General features: G+C 35.6%; 1 protein-coding gene across 15 annotated transcripts in view; it reads right to left on the bottom strand.

Moving 5' to 3' along the window:
• The window catches only part of ABLIM1 (actin binding LIM protein 1), a 216,355-nt gene that overhangs the window by 22,144 nt on the left and 175,916 nt on the right, over nucleotides 1-18,295 (bottom strand). For 11 of the 15 annotated variants that reach the window (XR_014175431.1, XM_081953535.1, XM_081953525.1 and 8 more), the window contains exons 13-15: nucleotides 17,733-17,862; nucleotides 5,433-5,480; nucleotides 210-356 (exon numbers count right to left, since the gene is read on the bottom strand). Coding sequence is in view for 14 of the 15 variants with exons in the window: in XM_081953535.1 (XP_081809661.1) it covers nucleotides 210-356; nucleotides 5,433-5,480; nucleotides 17,733-17,862 (325 nt within the window). In the remaining variant the exon portion in view is untranslated. Of the gene's footprint in view, nucleotides 1-209; nucleotides 357-5,432; nucleotides 5,481-9,841; nucleotides 9,947-15,993; nucleotides 16,114-17,732; nucleotides 17,863-18,295 lie in introns of all 15 variants that reach the window. The other 4 variants (XM_081953531.1, XM_081953532.1, XM_081953529.1 and 1 more) reach the window with 3 other exon arrangements.

Below are 18,295 nucleotides of genomic sequence, written 5' to 3' on the forward strand. Positions count from 1 at the left end.
AATTCTGATGCCATCAAATCCTATAAAGTTTGTAGTGTTACCACCCCACAACTCCAATATTAATTAGATACTTAGAATAACTCTCCTAAGAGATCAAGCGGTCAGTGCAAAAAAGTTCAACGCCCTCATCAGAAGCTTTGCAGCCTCAATGTACTTATGGATAGCAGGAAGCTGTGTATGGGTTTTCACCCATATCACTTGTTTCATACCTACAGCCGCAAGTGAGGGAGGACCTGGCCAGTATTCTGTCTCAATCTTTGGAATCTCGTTGGGTGCTGGAGCATGGGCTGCTGGGAACTTGGAGGACTTGATGATATCATCGAAATACTTGTTCTGGGCTGCCAGAGCAGCTGCATCTAGACGGTAATTAGGGGAACTTAAAACTAGCCAATTAAATTGCTTTGTTATGGCCTAGATTAATGCTATGCTTCTATTATATTCCAAAGTCTCTTACAATCATATTTTTCACATTCTCTTTTAGTAACAGATAAAGTCCCAATTTCTGTAATATGTAAATTCCTGACATTCCTGAGAACTTCAATTGTGCATACAAATAAAGCATTAACACAAGAACCAAAGGGGCATTTCTCTCCTGGACTGAGCCTCATTCCCGCCTACTCAATGTAAATGAGGTCCATAATTCAAAAGTTGCTTCTGTCATAAGTCTTGCTTGTTCCTCATGTTTTGTTTCATTCATAAAACATGTTTATTCATTTAGATAAAATATTCCTTGGAATAAACAAATTAGTCGTTCACAATACCATGTAGGGGGGCAAACAAAGGAACATGTAAGTACAGGGAAAAAGTGGAATCCTTAGCAGAATTAGGTTCTTGAAAAATTACCCATGCGGGAATGTAGCTCCTAACAAAATAGATGAAGTTTGGCTAGTTATGATTTCAATCGTCCCTATGGCCCTATTTAAAATACAGTTACTGTCAGGCATAGAAATCATAGGTACACTGACAGTTGATCAGAGCGGTATGTTTATTATCACTCACCTATTTACTTGAATCTTGCCAGATTATCTGCACTTTACAGAACTAGATAATTTCTCCAGGGTTTAGGAAGGGTCATTGTCTATCATTTCCTCTGCTTCGGGGATTCCAGGCTAGCTAATCTCTTAACTCCTCTTCCCCATTTCAGATGAAGTTTCCAGACATCACTATACAATAATACAGGTAGCCCTTGACTTTTGACCCTAAATTGCTTTTTCAAGTGGCAACTGGACTTTCTGTTTTTTTCCTTGAAGACGTTTTGCTTCTGATCCAAGAAGCTTCAGCTCTGAAGAAGCTTTTTGGATAAAAAAAGCATCTTTGGGACAACCATGACCTGGATGACTGAGAATCTCTTTAGACACTGACTTTTGACCATTCGGGTAAAAGCATTTTGATGTTATGATGTCACTGAAAGTGACTGATCATCCCTTCTTGAAGTTTCAGCCACTGCACTATTCCCATGGTCACATTTACTAGTTTGCATCTACAGTGTTCTGCATTCATGTGATTGCTATTTGTGACCAGTTGGCTTCCAAGGAATAAACTCAATGGGGGAAATTGGATTCACTTAACAATGACGTGACCGATATAATGACCATTTGATTTGTGTAATGACCAGAGTGGTTCACTTAATAACCATGATAAAAAAGGTCATAAAATTGGGTATGGTCACTTGATAACTTGCTTAATGATCATGTTATTTAGCAATTGAAATTCTGATTCCAATTGGAGTCATAAGTCGAGCACTACCTGTAAAGGCACATTTAAAATAGTGGCAATTTACAATGTGTCGAGCTAGCAACAAATTCAGAAAAGTAGATATCCCTAGGTGGAGTCCAGTAGAGAAAATTGGCTATTTTCAGTCCGATTATGTATATAATGCTTGGTCTGTATACAGTTTTTGAATGGTTGGCAATATGCAAGTTTACTAGAATAACAGAAGCTCTACATAGCACCTTTTTAGTATAATAATAATGACAACAACAGCATTTTTCCTTTGTGTAAGGAATATAACAGTATATTCAACTTTTCTATGTCATTTCCTGATCAACTAATTAATAAACAATTGCTGATAAATGCAGACTATAGAGACATAACTGAAAAATAATGGATTTCATTTGTGTCGCTGAAAATGTTCGGTGAGAACTTCTAGAATTTATATCAGCATTTGCCTATGTATTTTCATTTTAACTTTTTATATCTCAGGATTCATTCAAACAACACAAATTTCATTCAAAAAAATTGAACCTCAATTATGGTAAGGTCAGCATATTGTTGTTGCTATATAGATAGTGCTGAACTTATGTCCATTTGTTTAATGGCTGTTAAGTTATGACAGTACTGGAAAAAATAGCTTACAGCTGGTCGTTATACTATCAACCACCGCAGTGTCTCTGTACTCACACAATCTAAATTTTGGCACTTAGCAACTGCATGTATTTACAGTATCCTAGGATCATGGGAATTGTAACCTGCACAGGAGGCTTCCAACAAGCAAAATCAATGGAAAAGCCAGATTTGCTTAATGACTGCGGTGATTTGCTTAACAACCATGGCAAATAAGATAATAAAATCAGGTGTGACTCATATAATGACTGCATTTCTTAGTTCCTAATCATGGTCATAAGTTGAGGACTAACTGATATATTCAATGCACAAAAATGAAAAAAATCTTAAAAGTTTAATCAATTTTCTAACACTTGTAATATGCAAGAAGTATGGGACGGGGGATATAAAGCGTCTAATAAAAACTAAAAATAGAATAGTTCCATCATATGGGAACAAACGGGATTTTAAAAAAATGATAAATCAACATATTTTCAGATGTCAGACATTTAAAACACAGAGATCCTTTTTTGAACGTGTAAGCAAGATCTCTGGAGGCATACTTGCATCAGAAATGATTTGTAACACTTGAACAAATTAAATTTATTTAAACAATAAAGTTAGTACGTCTGTTAAAGTGAATAAAGCTTTTTAATCCACTGCAAAAAAATGTGCTACTTTAATGCTATGCTTTATGAACAAGCTTTAACAGGAAGATGGGAAACTTTGCCTAGCCTCTCTATCAGACACTTTTAAAATATGACCAGTCCTTCTCAATACAGATATTTAAAAACATGCAAAATTGCAATAATAGCAACCAATTCAAAATATGACTTCTGCAATGCTGCTGGACTTCTACAACATTTTCCCCCACCATCTGTAAAAATTTAAGATTTGTTCAAAAAAAAAAGAGAGAGCTAAAATGAGTATTATTGTATAGGATTGTGGGGGTGTTGTTGTCTTGTTAGTGAATAATTATTTTTCCCACTGAACTTTCTCTTCAAAGCCCCACTATGCTTCAATTGTGCATGCTGCTGACCATTTGCATATTTGTTGAAATGGCTGCAAAGAAGAAAGCTGTATTTGCAAGAGAAACAAAATTCCTGGTTGTTCTGGAATCTTGACTTCTGGGACATCAAGATTTCTATTTGCATGTCTTTGCATCCATGATGTGCTAAATGATGAACTGAACCATGAATTGCCAGCATGTTTTCATTCCTTCCCTTCTAGGTTTCATGTATGCCATGTACACAAAGCTACTTTGAGAGCAACTGTCCAATCTAGTTCTAATGGATAAAAATCAGCTACCTTGGCTTATTGTTTGATACTACAAAGGCACGATTTCAAACAATACTTACATATTGAAATGGATGAGTTCAGTGGTAAAATATTCACAAGTAAATGGGAGATGAGATGATACAACAAAATCATAAAGAAATAAAAATAACATTAAGAAAAGGTGAAATGACAGGGTTAAAGTTTTAAAATAATATGACACTGTAATATAAATGCAACATAATAATCAATATTTGCTTTCAAGCAAACAAATCTTGTTGTATTCTATGTTCTGGGAGTAAGGGATCTTTAATTTTCATAGAATTTGGTTTGCCTTTAATGTTTTTAATGAAACATTTATTTACGGAAACTTTATATTGGTCATTCCCTTTTGGGCATTAAATACCATGCCTATAACTGATTAGACTGGTATTCTGAGGACTCTCATTTTTGTTCTCTCTCTCTCAATTCTGGTAATGGAATACCATACTAGGAATGATATCATACTAGGCGCCTTGTGGGTTAGAAGGCTATATCTTTCTTTCATTTACTTAGAATAAAGCTAGATTAGGTATTCTAGGTTTTCTATTACATGTGATTCTAATAAAATATATTCTTTTTTCTAAAAGAAAAGCAAGAGAAATCCTTCGTTGATTTACTCTATTTGTTTATTTCTTATAAGCATCTCTTTTTGTATATAGCTATTCCTATACTTGGCATATTGCACATATGATAGACTGCCTTTTGTGAGTTGGTGCTTGGCTTCAATTTAGCAGAGATTCTTATTAGTTACCCTTTAAGTTAGGTCAAGCACAGCAAGACACAGTAGGGACAGTAGAGAATAAATTTGGCCGAGAATTGGTCATTTTGCCAACACTTCTCCCATTGTAATACACTCCCTCAAATCAGAGGAATGGTTCTGAAACTAGTTCAAGGTCAGTTTGAACTAGCTTGTTTTCTCAGGTAGTCGGTTTAACCAGGTGAAGTTAAGAGATGAGAGTTCAGAAAGAAGAACTACAACCAGGCACCCTTATGTCTTTTTAAGAGAATTGGTGGTCTCCAAACTGGCAACAAATATGGTCTTTGGGGTCCAAAATCTTCATGAATAAATAAAATACATTTAAGTTAAACAAACATGTTATTAGAAATATAGCAATAAAAACTGCAGTAGCAAGGAAATGTGTGTGCAGTAAATGCTTCTGAATTAGCCTGTACTATTTTAAGGTTTTGGCTGAGATTATCCCTTCAAATATTATTAAATATTTAATATATTATTATTAAATTAAATTTCCATTTCTAGAAATTCAAAAAGCAAGCTAATATAGAGATCAAATTGTTGGACCAAGTTTGGTTCTGTTTAACCACAGAGCTTAATAACGGATTGTAGGTCACTCACTCAATCCTATGCCTGCTACACAGATTTTATTGTAGCAATCAGGCATTTTCAGTTTCTGGGGTTGGTTTAAAAACAACTTCTTATATTATCATTTTTTTAAAAAAATAAAGCCAGTTTGAAATATTGAAATGAACACCAACATACATTTTTATGACAAAGGGGGTCCTGTATAAAGAAATAATATAATGAATTCATCGGCTGTAGCAAATGGCAAGCTAAAACAGAGAGGCATATTATGTAACCTACATCATTTAAATCTAATTTATTTACCTCAACACAAAGAAAGAAAGAAAAATAAAATAAAAATACATTAACTTTAAAAGTAAGCAACAATCAATTAGTGTTGTATGTAACATTATGAACAAAAGAATTTTATTGTTCATGTAAGTATTCAATCATTTGATTACCCCATTTTGAAGACAGAAAGAATAAAGTTTACCATGCTGTTTGTAGATGGGTGGTTTTCTATAAATATTGATCCCTTGATCTGTAAAAAAAATAAAAAAATAAAAAGCAGAAAAATGTGAACAATTTTACATTTTTAATAATTACACAGGGAATAGAAAACAACAACAACATAAAATTAATGGATGTTCCAAATCAAGGACTTGGCAGATGAACTGAAAAACGATGACACAAAACTGCTAAGTATCTTATGAAAGAAAACCAAATTCACACAAATGTAGAAAAATATCACAGACACATGATAAGAAATTTTGACACACGACTGGCCACATGGGATGTCTCTGAGTGTTTGCCTTTATGTTTGTATTTTAGTGAGTTGTTGGTGGGATAAAGATTTCAAGGGAAATTAATGAAGGTGCCTTGTTTGGAGAGAAGAATAATTTGCAGAGAACATAGCTCACATATCAACTGGGAAACCTGGCCAAAGAAGCTCCATTTGTACTCCAACCACAGACATTAATGATGTGCATTTATATAAAGTTTCAGAAATTGCTTCTGAAGTTCTTTTTTGAACTAGAGTTATTTTCTTCAAGACTATATGGCACTTTAGAAAATGCTTTTGCTAGGTCTGGGCCTGAAGCCAGCTTATATTTCAAAAAGTTATGCACCTTTTCTGGGAATTTTATGGCAAATCAGTATTTTCAAAGCTCCAAATTCTAATAGTTTTAAATAGGAATATTTTTTAAAGAAAAACAAGTTTGGCTATAAAAGGAAAACTCCATATTCTGCTGAAAATATAGAAAAACAAGAATGCTAATAATTGCTGTTAAGAGAGGATTCTTAGAAAAATGTTCTAAACCCAAAATCATTTTTGGGTTAAGAAATTTTATCATCTACGTATGTTTACTCACGAGCCAGATAAAAATGGGAGTGCTATTGAGTCCTTATCATTCTTATACACACTTACACAGAAGTAAGCACCATTGGGCTCAATGTAGTTTATTTCTAAGTATGCGTATGACTACAAAGAGCTGAAATCAGGTATTTATATGCATTATATGGTATATCACTCTTATATTAGACAGTTTATTGCAAATTAATTAACACGGCCAATCAAAAACTTGGAAATGGAAAAAAAATGTGTTAACAGCTAAGAGCAATCATTAAATGTCGTATTCATTCCCAAGATTTTAACATGATTTCTCCTTATCAGGCTACATCTTTTTTCTTTGCTAAGCAATGCCACAATCTTATTTATTCTTTTATTTATAAGATGCCTAATTTTCTTCTAAGAGCTCATGGGAGCTAGCATAACTAGCTCCCATGAGCTAGTTCCATATCCCACCCCCCGCCCCACAACAACCCTCAAGGGAGATTGGGTTAAGCAGTAGTATTGGTTCAAAATCACAGAGTCAGTTTTGGAGAACCCTAAGTGTGCACTGGAAGTTGATGCTTGTGAAGTTAAATGTTCTGTTGCAAGTTGCTCTATTTCTGTGCTGAAAGAATCATACAGTAATCGCTAGAAAAGATATATTTGACATATTTAACAGCAAATGTCCCTAAAGCAGTGGTTCTCAACATTCACAATGCCACGGCCCTTTAATTCAGTTCTTCATGTTGTGGTGACCCCCAACCATAAAATTGGTGTCTCGGTTCCTAAGACCATAGAAAATATGTGTTTTCCGATGGTTTTAGGCGATCCCTGTGAAAGGGTGGTTCGATCCCCAAAGGGGTCCCGACCCACAGGTTGAGAACCACTGCTCTAAAGGGACTGACATTTCTCTCTTCTAAATCCATTGAAACAAGATTGCTCTGTGACACAACAATTTGCCATGTGTAACAGGATCACTTCATGCTGGATATTTAGTATGTGTATCTAGGGCCGTGATGGCGAACCTATGGCATGTGTGCCAGGGGTAGAACACAGAGCCCTATCTGCTGGCACGCATGTCATCGCCCCAGGTCAGATCTCTGTGGCGTTTCTTTCGTGAGCTTCTGTTTCCCTGCAAACAATGAAACAGGGTCTCTGTTGCGCATGCACACATTCATGCATTTTTGCATGTCTGCACATGCACACATGTGTGCGCGCAAACACATCTTTAAGTTTGGGCATGCACATGTGCGCAATTTGAGCACTCGGTGTCTAAAAGGTTCACCATCACTGATCTAGGAACATAATGGATAGTTTTCTTCATTTAAGGAACTTTAGATAAATAATATGTTCCAATATCTAAGGGGCTGCCATAAAAAAGAGTCAACTTATTCACCAAAGCACCTGAAGGCAGGACAAGAAGCAATGCATGGAAACTAATCAAGAAGAGAAGCAACTAGAAGTAAGGAGAAATTTCTTGACAGTTAGAACAATTAATCAGTGAAACAACTTGTCTCCAGAAGCTGCAGATGTTACAACACTGGAGGTTGTTAAGAAAAGATTGGACAACCATTTGTCTGAAATAATATAAAGGTTTCCTGTTTGATCAGGAGTTGAACCAGAAAACTTCCAAGCTCCCTTCCAATTCTGTTATTCTATTATATGCTAGCAAATAATTTTATTCTTCAAAAAAAACCTTCTATGTTCTACTATGACAGTCTCTAAAAACATTCCCAGTATCAGCAATGGATAGTGTATAGGATTGTAACAGTCATATTAAATGTACACGAGATTGAAAATTAGGTTGTATTACTAGAAACATTGGCTGTAGGGTTCATTTGGTTTTTGACTCCAATCGTCTGAGATGTGCATTCTTGAAAGAGCGCTCTATAGTGAGAAGAAAACTATTGGAATTGGGAATATCCAAGATGTAATAAAAAAGGTTAATTCCATTTGTATCCTAAAACCCTCCTACACTACACCATGATACGCTATCATTTGAAAGCATGATCCATGCCATGAGCTCCAGGTTTATATGCTCTCCCACAGTTTTAGGTACTAAATATACTTCATTAATTTCATTAATTTAAATTGCACACAGTCCATCTTTTTGTCCTATTCTGCTAACCTTCTGGAGTACAATCTCTACATATTACACACCAGGTCTGTTTTTGGCTAAAGTAACTAAAGTGACCCATGGTTTTATAGCTCTCCTCACTGACCCCCAAAGGGACAACAGTTCTCAGTGAAAGGGCAACAAAAGTTGCAGTGAAAAATGAGAAATGGGAAATATCAGAAAACTGATCACTACTGCCATGTGTCACGGGGGCTCCATAGTTATGCCAACCTGTCAGTTTTCCTTTTAGGGATTATTAGAATAATGAGAAGAGCAACATGCTGACCAAGACAGTCGTAAGTACTTCAGGAATCTCTTCCATTTAACTGACCTTTAAATAATATGCCTAAAATATAATTTATAAATAATTAATAAATACTTAATTTAGGTTATAGTAAATTAAGTATACAAAAGTAGAGGGAATTATACATATTTATAATATCAACACATCATAACTAAATGGAAAGGTATTTTGGCATCTACATGTCACATCTATATCTGAGAATGACAAATCACAGAAATTATTAAGTCCTATGGAGAGGAAGTGTTCAACTCCCACACTTAATCATTGGGTGTGATTGGGCCCTACAGTAGCTCCCTTTAAGAAAATGGTATCTCTCTATTAATTTGAGAGTTTTTATTGAAAGACTCCTGTTCTTTTTAAATTATGTACCAATTGTGTGGTTACTAATCAGAAGACAAACAAAATGGATATTGCACGTACCAATGAGAACAAAAAAACTAACACCAGAAGAATGAAGGATATCCCTTCTTTTTTAATTTTACAAAAGTATGAAGAACTTACCTCCATTTCGATATTGACAAAGCATTCTGTTGCCATGGGATTTTCAGCAGAGGCCTATTTCTATATTTTGTCTCTTTATACCACTATGTATTACTAATTATATATTTTTCTAAATCAATCAATTGTGCTGTATGATATGGACATATACATAAGACCAATTTAATAATTAATTTAAGTTGAGATGATGTTCATGTAAATTCTTCCTCTCACTTTTCTTAAGTTTTCTTTTTTCTTTTGAAAATGTATAAGAAAAGCTGATAATGTTTAATTTCTTTCGTATGCTTGGGACTGCATCCTATATTTTATCCTTTGTTAAAAATATTACACACTATTAACATGGTATAACTCTGAGACAAACAAGAAAAAAAACATTAGGACCTTGCACTAAACTACACCACTGTGTATCGCTGTTTCATCAATGTTATGATTTGGAGAAATGTTAACTTTATAACTAAACATCTCCCCATATCCAGCATTTTCTAATTGTTCCCAAATTAAGCGAACAAGTCTGGATCTCAAAGCAGTTCAGGGTATATCCCAAGTTCAAAACAACTAAACAGCATGCAGCAATGGAAACAAAAACAAAGGGTTACAAAGGCTACTACAGTCTACACTCGGACAAGACACCAAGACACACAATGCCACTCCTACCTGGAACATGGAAATGTTTAGGGACCTGAGCGTAAGTTGGTGTTAGAGGGCGACTGTCGGGCCGATAAGGGGCGGGGGAATTCCGACCGCTGGACGGCTCATTGCCTCCAATGAGGAGAATGGAAAAACAAACAAACAAACAAAACAAAGAGAGCAGTAAAGAAGCAGGCATAAGTCAAAACCCAACCAAAAGTCAATGGCAAGGGGAAACCAGAGAAGGAAAAACAAACAAAAATATATACAGGAGAGTTCAGTAATGTGGCTAGTATTGTAAGGCACTGCTATTACATATTAAAGGAGTCATTCGCCTTAGGCTGGAATTTGGCAACTTGCATTCATTCATTCATTTATTCATTCATTCGTTCATTCATTCATTCACTCATTCGTTATCACTAGCATGCATAAGGGTACCATGCATTTAAATTACATGGATGAGATGTGAAAAGGAATGGAAAAAGACAGTTGGAATTACTGGATTTCAATATATAAGTAACAGCTTTTGGCAAAATTATTGCTAGATAAAATGCAAATCAGGTCGGCTTTTCAGTTAATTCTCATGCAAAAGAAGCTCCATACTTAAAATGATCACACATGAAAAATGAGCAAAGAGGCTACAAGTTATTGCAGTTAATGTCTGGTGCAGTTATTCATTTCTTATTAATTTAAACCACACTACTCCTCATTGGAGAATCATCTCCAGATAAGCTTCTGGGGAAGCAAAGCTGGCCCAAACATTTTTTGCCTGAGACAGAAGAGTAAAAGCTTTGAATCTATCCTCTCTCTCTCCATGTCAAGGCAGGATACATGGATTAGCACTTAAAGTGGAAAAAATCTCAAACCTATTTTACAGAGGGGCAGAGATAATGATGAGAGACAAAGATGCCTCAATTTTACTGGAAATATCCGTTCATCTGTATCTATGTCTATAAATAGGTGCTATCCATTTAAGATAGCCAAATCAACCACTTGGTCAGCTTTCCACTTTGCCAAATGATAAGGTTAGCTAAAAAAGTATGACAGAAAGAACAATGAGAAAATGTTTGAGTAGCCCATTTTTAAAACTATGGGAAAGAAATGCATAACTAGCCTTCCTCTCCTACCAACTGCATGGCTAATTCCAGTGAGGCAGTTATCCATTTCCAAAGTATAGATACAAAATGACAAATGAGTAATATCTTCTTTGATTCCAAGCATGTTTGGATTTCATAACTGGCTACATGAAAGAGATCCTTCTCTTCAGGAAGATTACTGCAAATAATAAAGTCCCCAACTTTTGGCTCGCAACAGGATTGTGCAGACATTTATTTATTTAAAATATTTATATAGCTCATCTTATATCAACCCCTGGGCAGCTCACTACCATCAATTAAAGTAACATATGTGTGCAATAAAAATATTAAAACCACAAACATCAAAACTTGTCACTATAGTTAAACTTTTACATGTAGTCTACTAAAAGTTCTTCTTGTTAATCTCATCCTATCCAAGGACTTGGGGGGGGGGGAGGCAAATCTTAGGTGCTTTTAGGAAGCCTAAAAGGGTGGCCTACCAAACCTCAATGGGAAGGGTGTTCCATAAGACAGATGCCATCAAGAAGATACATTTCCTATATACATAAAATGGCAACATTTAAGGGTAGGGACTAGGACTTTGTCCACTTTATCCAAACTTGGGGAGAGGCCGTCTTACAACCTGATTTTTAGGGTTTTAAAGGAAAGAGCCAGCATTTTAATTATATCCAGAAGGAAATTGGGAGCCAGTGCAGCTCACACAACAAGGGTGTAACATGGACAAACCTATAATCACTGCATGTCCCTGCACATTTTGGACCAAGTGAAAGTTCCAGTCTTCAAGAGAAGCCACATGTATTATGTACTGCTGTAATCCAAATGGGAAGTGATCAAGTCATGAGTGACCATGAGCAAGACCAAAAGGGAGGGCAATTGGTGCACTAGATAAATCTACACAAGTCTCCCCACACACACCTAGCCTTGGTGGCAACCTGTTCTTCAAGCAGAAACCATGAGTCTAGGAGGACTCACTTCAGCCCAAGGTAGGGCCACCTCATGCAAAGTCAAAGATGTAATATCACCTGGGAGGGTTGAAACTCAAGGACCCCCCTCTTGCCAGGTATAAGTTGAAGCTGGCTTCTTCTCATCCAGACTGTTATAGCTTGAAGGTGCTTGGCCAATACTAGTAGAGCAAATGACCTCTCCCAGCAATTTCACATATATATTAAAGAAGAAGAGGCAAAAGACTTGAGCTCTAAGGCATCCATAATGCAAGTCTGGGAAAGAACCAACACTGATTGGAAACAGCCGTAGAAGAAGGAGGAGAATCACTATAACACAATATCTCTCACTCCCACCCGTGAAATCTAGATGATTGCCATTTTTGATGGTACTGAAAGACATTGAGAAGTTCAGGAATGCCACAAAGATTGTACCACCTTAACTTGAGCTTTCCAAAAATTGTTGACTAGTATGACCAATGCCATTTCAGTGCCCTGACCTGATTCTAGACTGAAATGAGTTCAGATAATGTGCTTCATCCAGGGCTCTTTGTATCTGTATGCCAACTAGCATCTTAACAACCATCGCTAAAAAGGGAAGGTTGGAGACTGAATGAAAATGGTCTAGCACCACTGAATTCGAGGATGGCCTCTTGAGAAAGGGGCACATCAACATTCCCTTTATAGGAGTCAGTACAATGCCCTCTCACAAAGAGGCATTAACCATTGTTTCTACCCACCTGCATGCCACTTCCCAGGAGGACTTAATCAACCAGAAGTAGCATGGGTCCAGAACACAGGGGGCCAAGCTGACAGCACAAGACCCCTGTCTACTTCCTCAGATCCAACTAGCTGTAAAGGCTCATATATGTCTTTGAAATGTCACTTTCAAAGGATCTCACTAACCAGAGTCCAACTCACAGCAAAGATGAACAACTTTGTTTGTTAAGATGACAAAAATATTTTTTTACAGTAGCCCTGCTGGGGCTTTCCCAGCTTTTACTTACCCAAGAGGACTTGGTTATCTGAAACAGAGCTGCTTGGCAGTCATCTGCAGATCCAATAAAGATGGAGATATACATATATTTTGCTACCTTTATTGATACAAGCAAGTCCTGATGTAGGATGTTCCTCCAGCAGCCCTCAAGACATCTCTATGTTGCTTTATTTCTTGGAGCTACTCAGTAAACTATAATATTATTTCATATCCAAGTATACAAAGAGTCCAGATAGGTGTAATTAAGTCCATGGTCCAGCACTAAAAACAAAACCCTCCAGGATGGTTCAAGCATCATCACACTTTTTATCACAAATCATGAACCCTGGACTAACTTGATACATTTGGTTTCCTTCAAGATGATATTCTTCTACAAAAGGTTGAGTTTTATGGGGTAAGGAACTAATATTTCTCATTATTTAACTACATTTAGAAAAACTGCATAATCTAAATATTACACCTTTCATATATCCCACAATTATGCTAAAATAATTTTGGTTTCAAGTTCACCATGGAAGTGACACATAATTGATTCAGGAATAATTTATAATATAAATTACCACTATTATGGGGATCTGTTCAGGAAGCACACACATATCTCTTTAATTAGAACAGCACACTGCATATTTTGGAATATTGTACTTCAATTTAAAATATGTACAGAAAGATGCAAATGAAGAGATAAATTAACACGAAAAGCAGTAAATGAAAACAGAAAGTCCAAAGCAGAACTTCTAAAACAAGAGCAACAGAGTATCATTAAGTGCTGGGTTAATCAAGCAGTGTCAATATTTCCTGTTCTAATATCATGACCTGCAGGGAAATCATTTGGAGGAATCTATTTCTTAGATAATCTGCTGCTTAGTATCATTGATCCTAAGTTTGATGTACCAATTCAGCAATAGCTGTTCCTCATTTGAAAGTATCCGGAAAGAACATGGATCCTACTCCCACAACACTTATGGGGTAATAAACAAGTGAATATTCTGTTATTTTTTTCAGTATTAGCAAAGATCATCTAGCGACCAAATATGTATCCTAATGGCCTTAAGAAAGTTTTAATCAGTGGAACAGCTTGTCTCCAGAAGTTGTGAATGCCTCAACACTAGAAGTCTTTAAGAAGATGTTGGATAGCCATTTGTCTGAAATGGTATAGGGTTTCCTGCCTAGGCAGGGGGTTGGACTAGAAGACCTCCAAGGTCCCTTCCAACTCTACTATTGTATTGTATTGTATTGTATTGTATTGTATTGCATTGCATTGCATTGTATTGTATTATATAGGTTATTGATAGCATCCTATTTCTCATTTAGTGAGCTAGTTGAAAAGAATTCCTAGAAGGAAAAACTCCTTATATTTGGGAATATGCTATATTAGTATTATGAAAGCACTGAGTGAGAAAAATACTAGGTTCATAACCATTACAATTAACAAAGTGCAGTAGCAAGCTTCCAAGCAGCCCAGGTTGAAGCTGCCAATGAGTATGGACTGAAAAATGAAAAGAAAATAATAGTCACTGATGGTCACACATTCTCACAATTCTTTAAAATAATTATGACATACATAACCCGCAGTGATTTTCCACCAGATTTTTTTACATCCCTGAATTAGGAAGGCAGAAATCTTCCAGGATACATGAGCAGATTTAGAAGGTATGATAGGACATTGTTCCACTAATGAAGAACTTTCATTGGTGAAAGAATCCCAATTTGATTCCACCTAATTCCCATATATTTACTTCCCCACTTCCTGAATTTGAAATATCAACCCAAATCACAAATTCAATCTTCCAGATAGATTTACTTTTTAGAAAATGGTAGCTATGAAGTGATCTTGAAGCTTTGCCATGACAGATTTAAAAGAGACAGTAGGAAGGAGAATGTCTTGAAAAGCATGAGATAAACATGGAAATGTAGAACTAGAATTTATGCATCAACTGCATGCAAATATGAGCTGTGCCTCTGTTTTTAAGGGACCTCATGACTGAAACAAAATGAAAACAAAAGTTGCAATTGTATTTTATACTAGAATAAATAGGAAATAGGAGATCTATGTATACTATATATATATTGCTTTTGGAAGGTTAAGCATGCATGATTAGGCTGTATTTGAAACTTGCTTCTCTTTCATTAATTAAACCAATTCTACTATTTAACCATTCCTGAGTAAGTAATGCTGAATACAGGAACTAGGTGACGTAAGAGCCATTAAGGAGAACTAGGTTTATGCACACGAAGCTCAAAGTGGTAGATGGAGCAAGACAACTGGAAAAGAATCAGAGAATTCTCAGAATGTAGTTGTATAAGTTAAAATATTATATCAGTCTCGGATGACAAAATGTTGTATCAACTGATCATCACATCATTGTGTGAAAAGCCGTGGTTTTGTATTAGAATACATATTTTCCATAAACAAGTTCACAGATTTCCTTTTGGAACTTGCAAGTAGAACTTTAAAAAAATCCTCTTTTCTGAAATGCCAGAGAATCACTGACAATTGTTATGGACAAAATGTAAAGCACCTTTCTACATTAGTGTTTTAAATTTGCAAAATAAGCATGCTCCATTATATTCAAAAGGCAAGTGCATGGGATGAAAGGACACATTTACAGTAAACATAGCATCCATCCCAAATGTTTGAAATAATGTTTTTGGAGACTTTGGAAACTAGGAAACTGTTCTTTTAGACATATGCACAAACATATATATCTATGTAAACCTATATTGGAAGCTGATATATATGCAAGATTACCCCTAAAATGCATGCATAATTAGTATGTGGTCTGGGACTCTAAGATTAGGAAAATGTGAGTCATGTCAGTGTGTTTGAAAAGAGAGATAAATTTACTATAACTGTTTCCAAATTAATCTCCCAAAATGATAAATATCTCAGTTTTCAGACAGTCACATTTTCTTAAGAAATCTTTACTCAGGACCACTTCATCTATGGAGGACCCTTAGAAAGGGCATACTTTCTCAAAGAAAAGAAGATATGCCAGGTCTTGCATAATCGCTATGACGAAAATCTGAGCATGCTGGGACCACGGAGTGGACAGCCATTTTATGGAGATGTGGCTTATTAGCTTCCTGGAATGCTAATAAATCTCCAGTCATTTGGACACTAGCTTGAATGGCCTGTCTCCTTACCTTTGACATAGGGAATGAAGTGGTGTCGGAAAGGGGAGTAGGGGCGGGAATCATTGTGGGTAGAGATTGGACTATTAGTGCGTAGGAGGGCTAACCGCTGCACACCATTAGACAGCAGCTCTGCAGCAGCAAGGATTCGTGAAGCAGGACAAAGCAGAAACAAAGAAAAGAGAAGACCAAATAAGACAGAAGCAGGAAAAAGTGGTTGGAGGCTGAGGGAAACACAGGGACAAGCTGTCATAAGTAGGAATCTGAGGACTACACAAAGGAAATGAAAGAGGTTTCTTACTGCAGGAAAAATTCATAGAAAGAAATGTGGAAAAATCAAATTTACATTGAATGTTCCTTCATTTCAAGTTAAATCTATATTTCCTTATATACAAAAAAGAGGGTGGAACTGGCATTCATGCAACTCTCATTTTTAACTTATTTTCAAGGAACAATTATATGGGGAAGTACTGGACCAAACAATTACAAATAAAAGCTTTATTTTTGTTATATATTGTGCTAATATATCTTCTAACTTTAGAAGAAAAGTTATAGTTGCTTAGCAAATATGTGGCCATATAAATCAAACAAATAATTCCCACAATAATATTTTTTCTCCTAATGAAAACATTTAATATAGTATAAGCACTAGAGAAGAATCATTTTAGAAATAGAATGTAAGTTCTAATCACCATAAATTTTAATTTGGTTTACCAGAAGAAAAATTCTAGAAAAATAATAAAATCTGAGTGTCTATAAACTGTTGATGGTGCCAACTGACTTCCTATGATATCAAAATTTTAAAATCTTTCAAAAAGTATTAACTTCATATTGTTATATTAATTTTAAAGCTCAAGTAAAATTTCAAAAGGGGTACTCAGTATTAACATGGTGTATATTGCCAAATTGCCAAATTAATATTGATGCAGAATATTTCGGGTAGGAAAAGCCTAGATGTAATAGAAGATAATTAATTGAATCAAGGTGGCAGTATCTATAGGACTTTGGCAGGTGGTGAAAGTCAAACAAAATTGACTCTAATAACACTTGGATGAGTGATTGTTTAGGTAGTCCTGTACTGATCACTAAATTAGATAATTGAAAAAACAAATCACAGAAAAAGGCAAAGATAGGCAACTTTCATAACATTACCAAGGTCACCTGAAACTGACTTTGATTCAGGGATTGTTTTATTTCTGTATGTACGTCTAGCATTTCAGCAGTGAAAATAATTCCTGATAGGTTTTTTTAAAAAAACATTTCTTTCCTCTTTTTTTTAAAAAAAATACTATATTGCAACTTCCTTCCCCTAGGGTTTAATAAAGACATTTAAAAAAAAGAAATGGTTTTACATTTTCATTAAACAAGCAAAAGTTACATTAAGAAATATTCAAAAAAAATAAAAAACCCTGACTTTATTCAAAAATGCCCATAACCTAAAATTCAGACTTATTTGCTGGTGAAAGAAACTAGATAAATGCAATTTTACATGTTTTCCTCATTAATTATTGCCTCAAATAATATAATCCATTTCAGAAAATTGTTTCATTTCTAATTAGCAGATATACCCTATTCTTCTACAATAAAGACCCACTTAACAAAAAGTGAGAAAGAAAAGGAAACACACTTTTATAATGAATAAAATAGCTTTGAAATTGAAAGAAGTAGATCCCTCTTCTAGAGATTCTAAAAGTTAAAGAATGAAGAATGATAGTTTCTAAAATTTGGTTCTATGCTTTCATTAGCCTTACCAGGTCTGTGGAAATGCTGAGGCGAACGTGACATGGTGGGAGTGTAGCTATGGCGACTGTATACAGGGGATCCAATGGAACCCTGACTGGTTGACCGGTGCATCATTCGTTCTCGAATATCCTGATAACCCTGAAGAAAATATTATTTTATGTATTATAGCAGATGACCTGATAAAACTCCTTCTACTTATCCCGAAGGTGCTTTTTCAAGAAGCAACTGGACAACCGTGACCCGGATAACTGAGAATCTCCATAGATTTTTGCATGGACTGTACACCGCCCCGAGTCCCTTTTGGGAGAGGGGGCGGTCTAGAAGCATGAATAATAAATAAATAAATAAAATAGATGTCCTTCTACTTATGCTGTACCTTCTACTCAAGTTTAGTAGGTTCACTTGTATCATACTAGATCATAAAATACCAAGCTAGGTATACCTAGCTATAAGGAAACATTTATCTTTTGTGATGCAGGTACTGTTAACAGGACAATCAGCAAGTAGAATTGGGAAGGGCTTCATCTCTTTTACAAAAACAATTATCTCACCATCATACCATCAATTTAAC

The sequence above is a fragment of the Natrix helvetica genome (assembly GCF_964273705.1).
Source record: "Natrix helvetica genome assembly, chromosome: 5".
NCBI classification, from domain to species: domain Eukaryota; kingdom Metazoa; phylum Chordata; class Lepidosauria; order Squamata; family Natricidae; genus Natrix; species Natrix helvetica.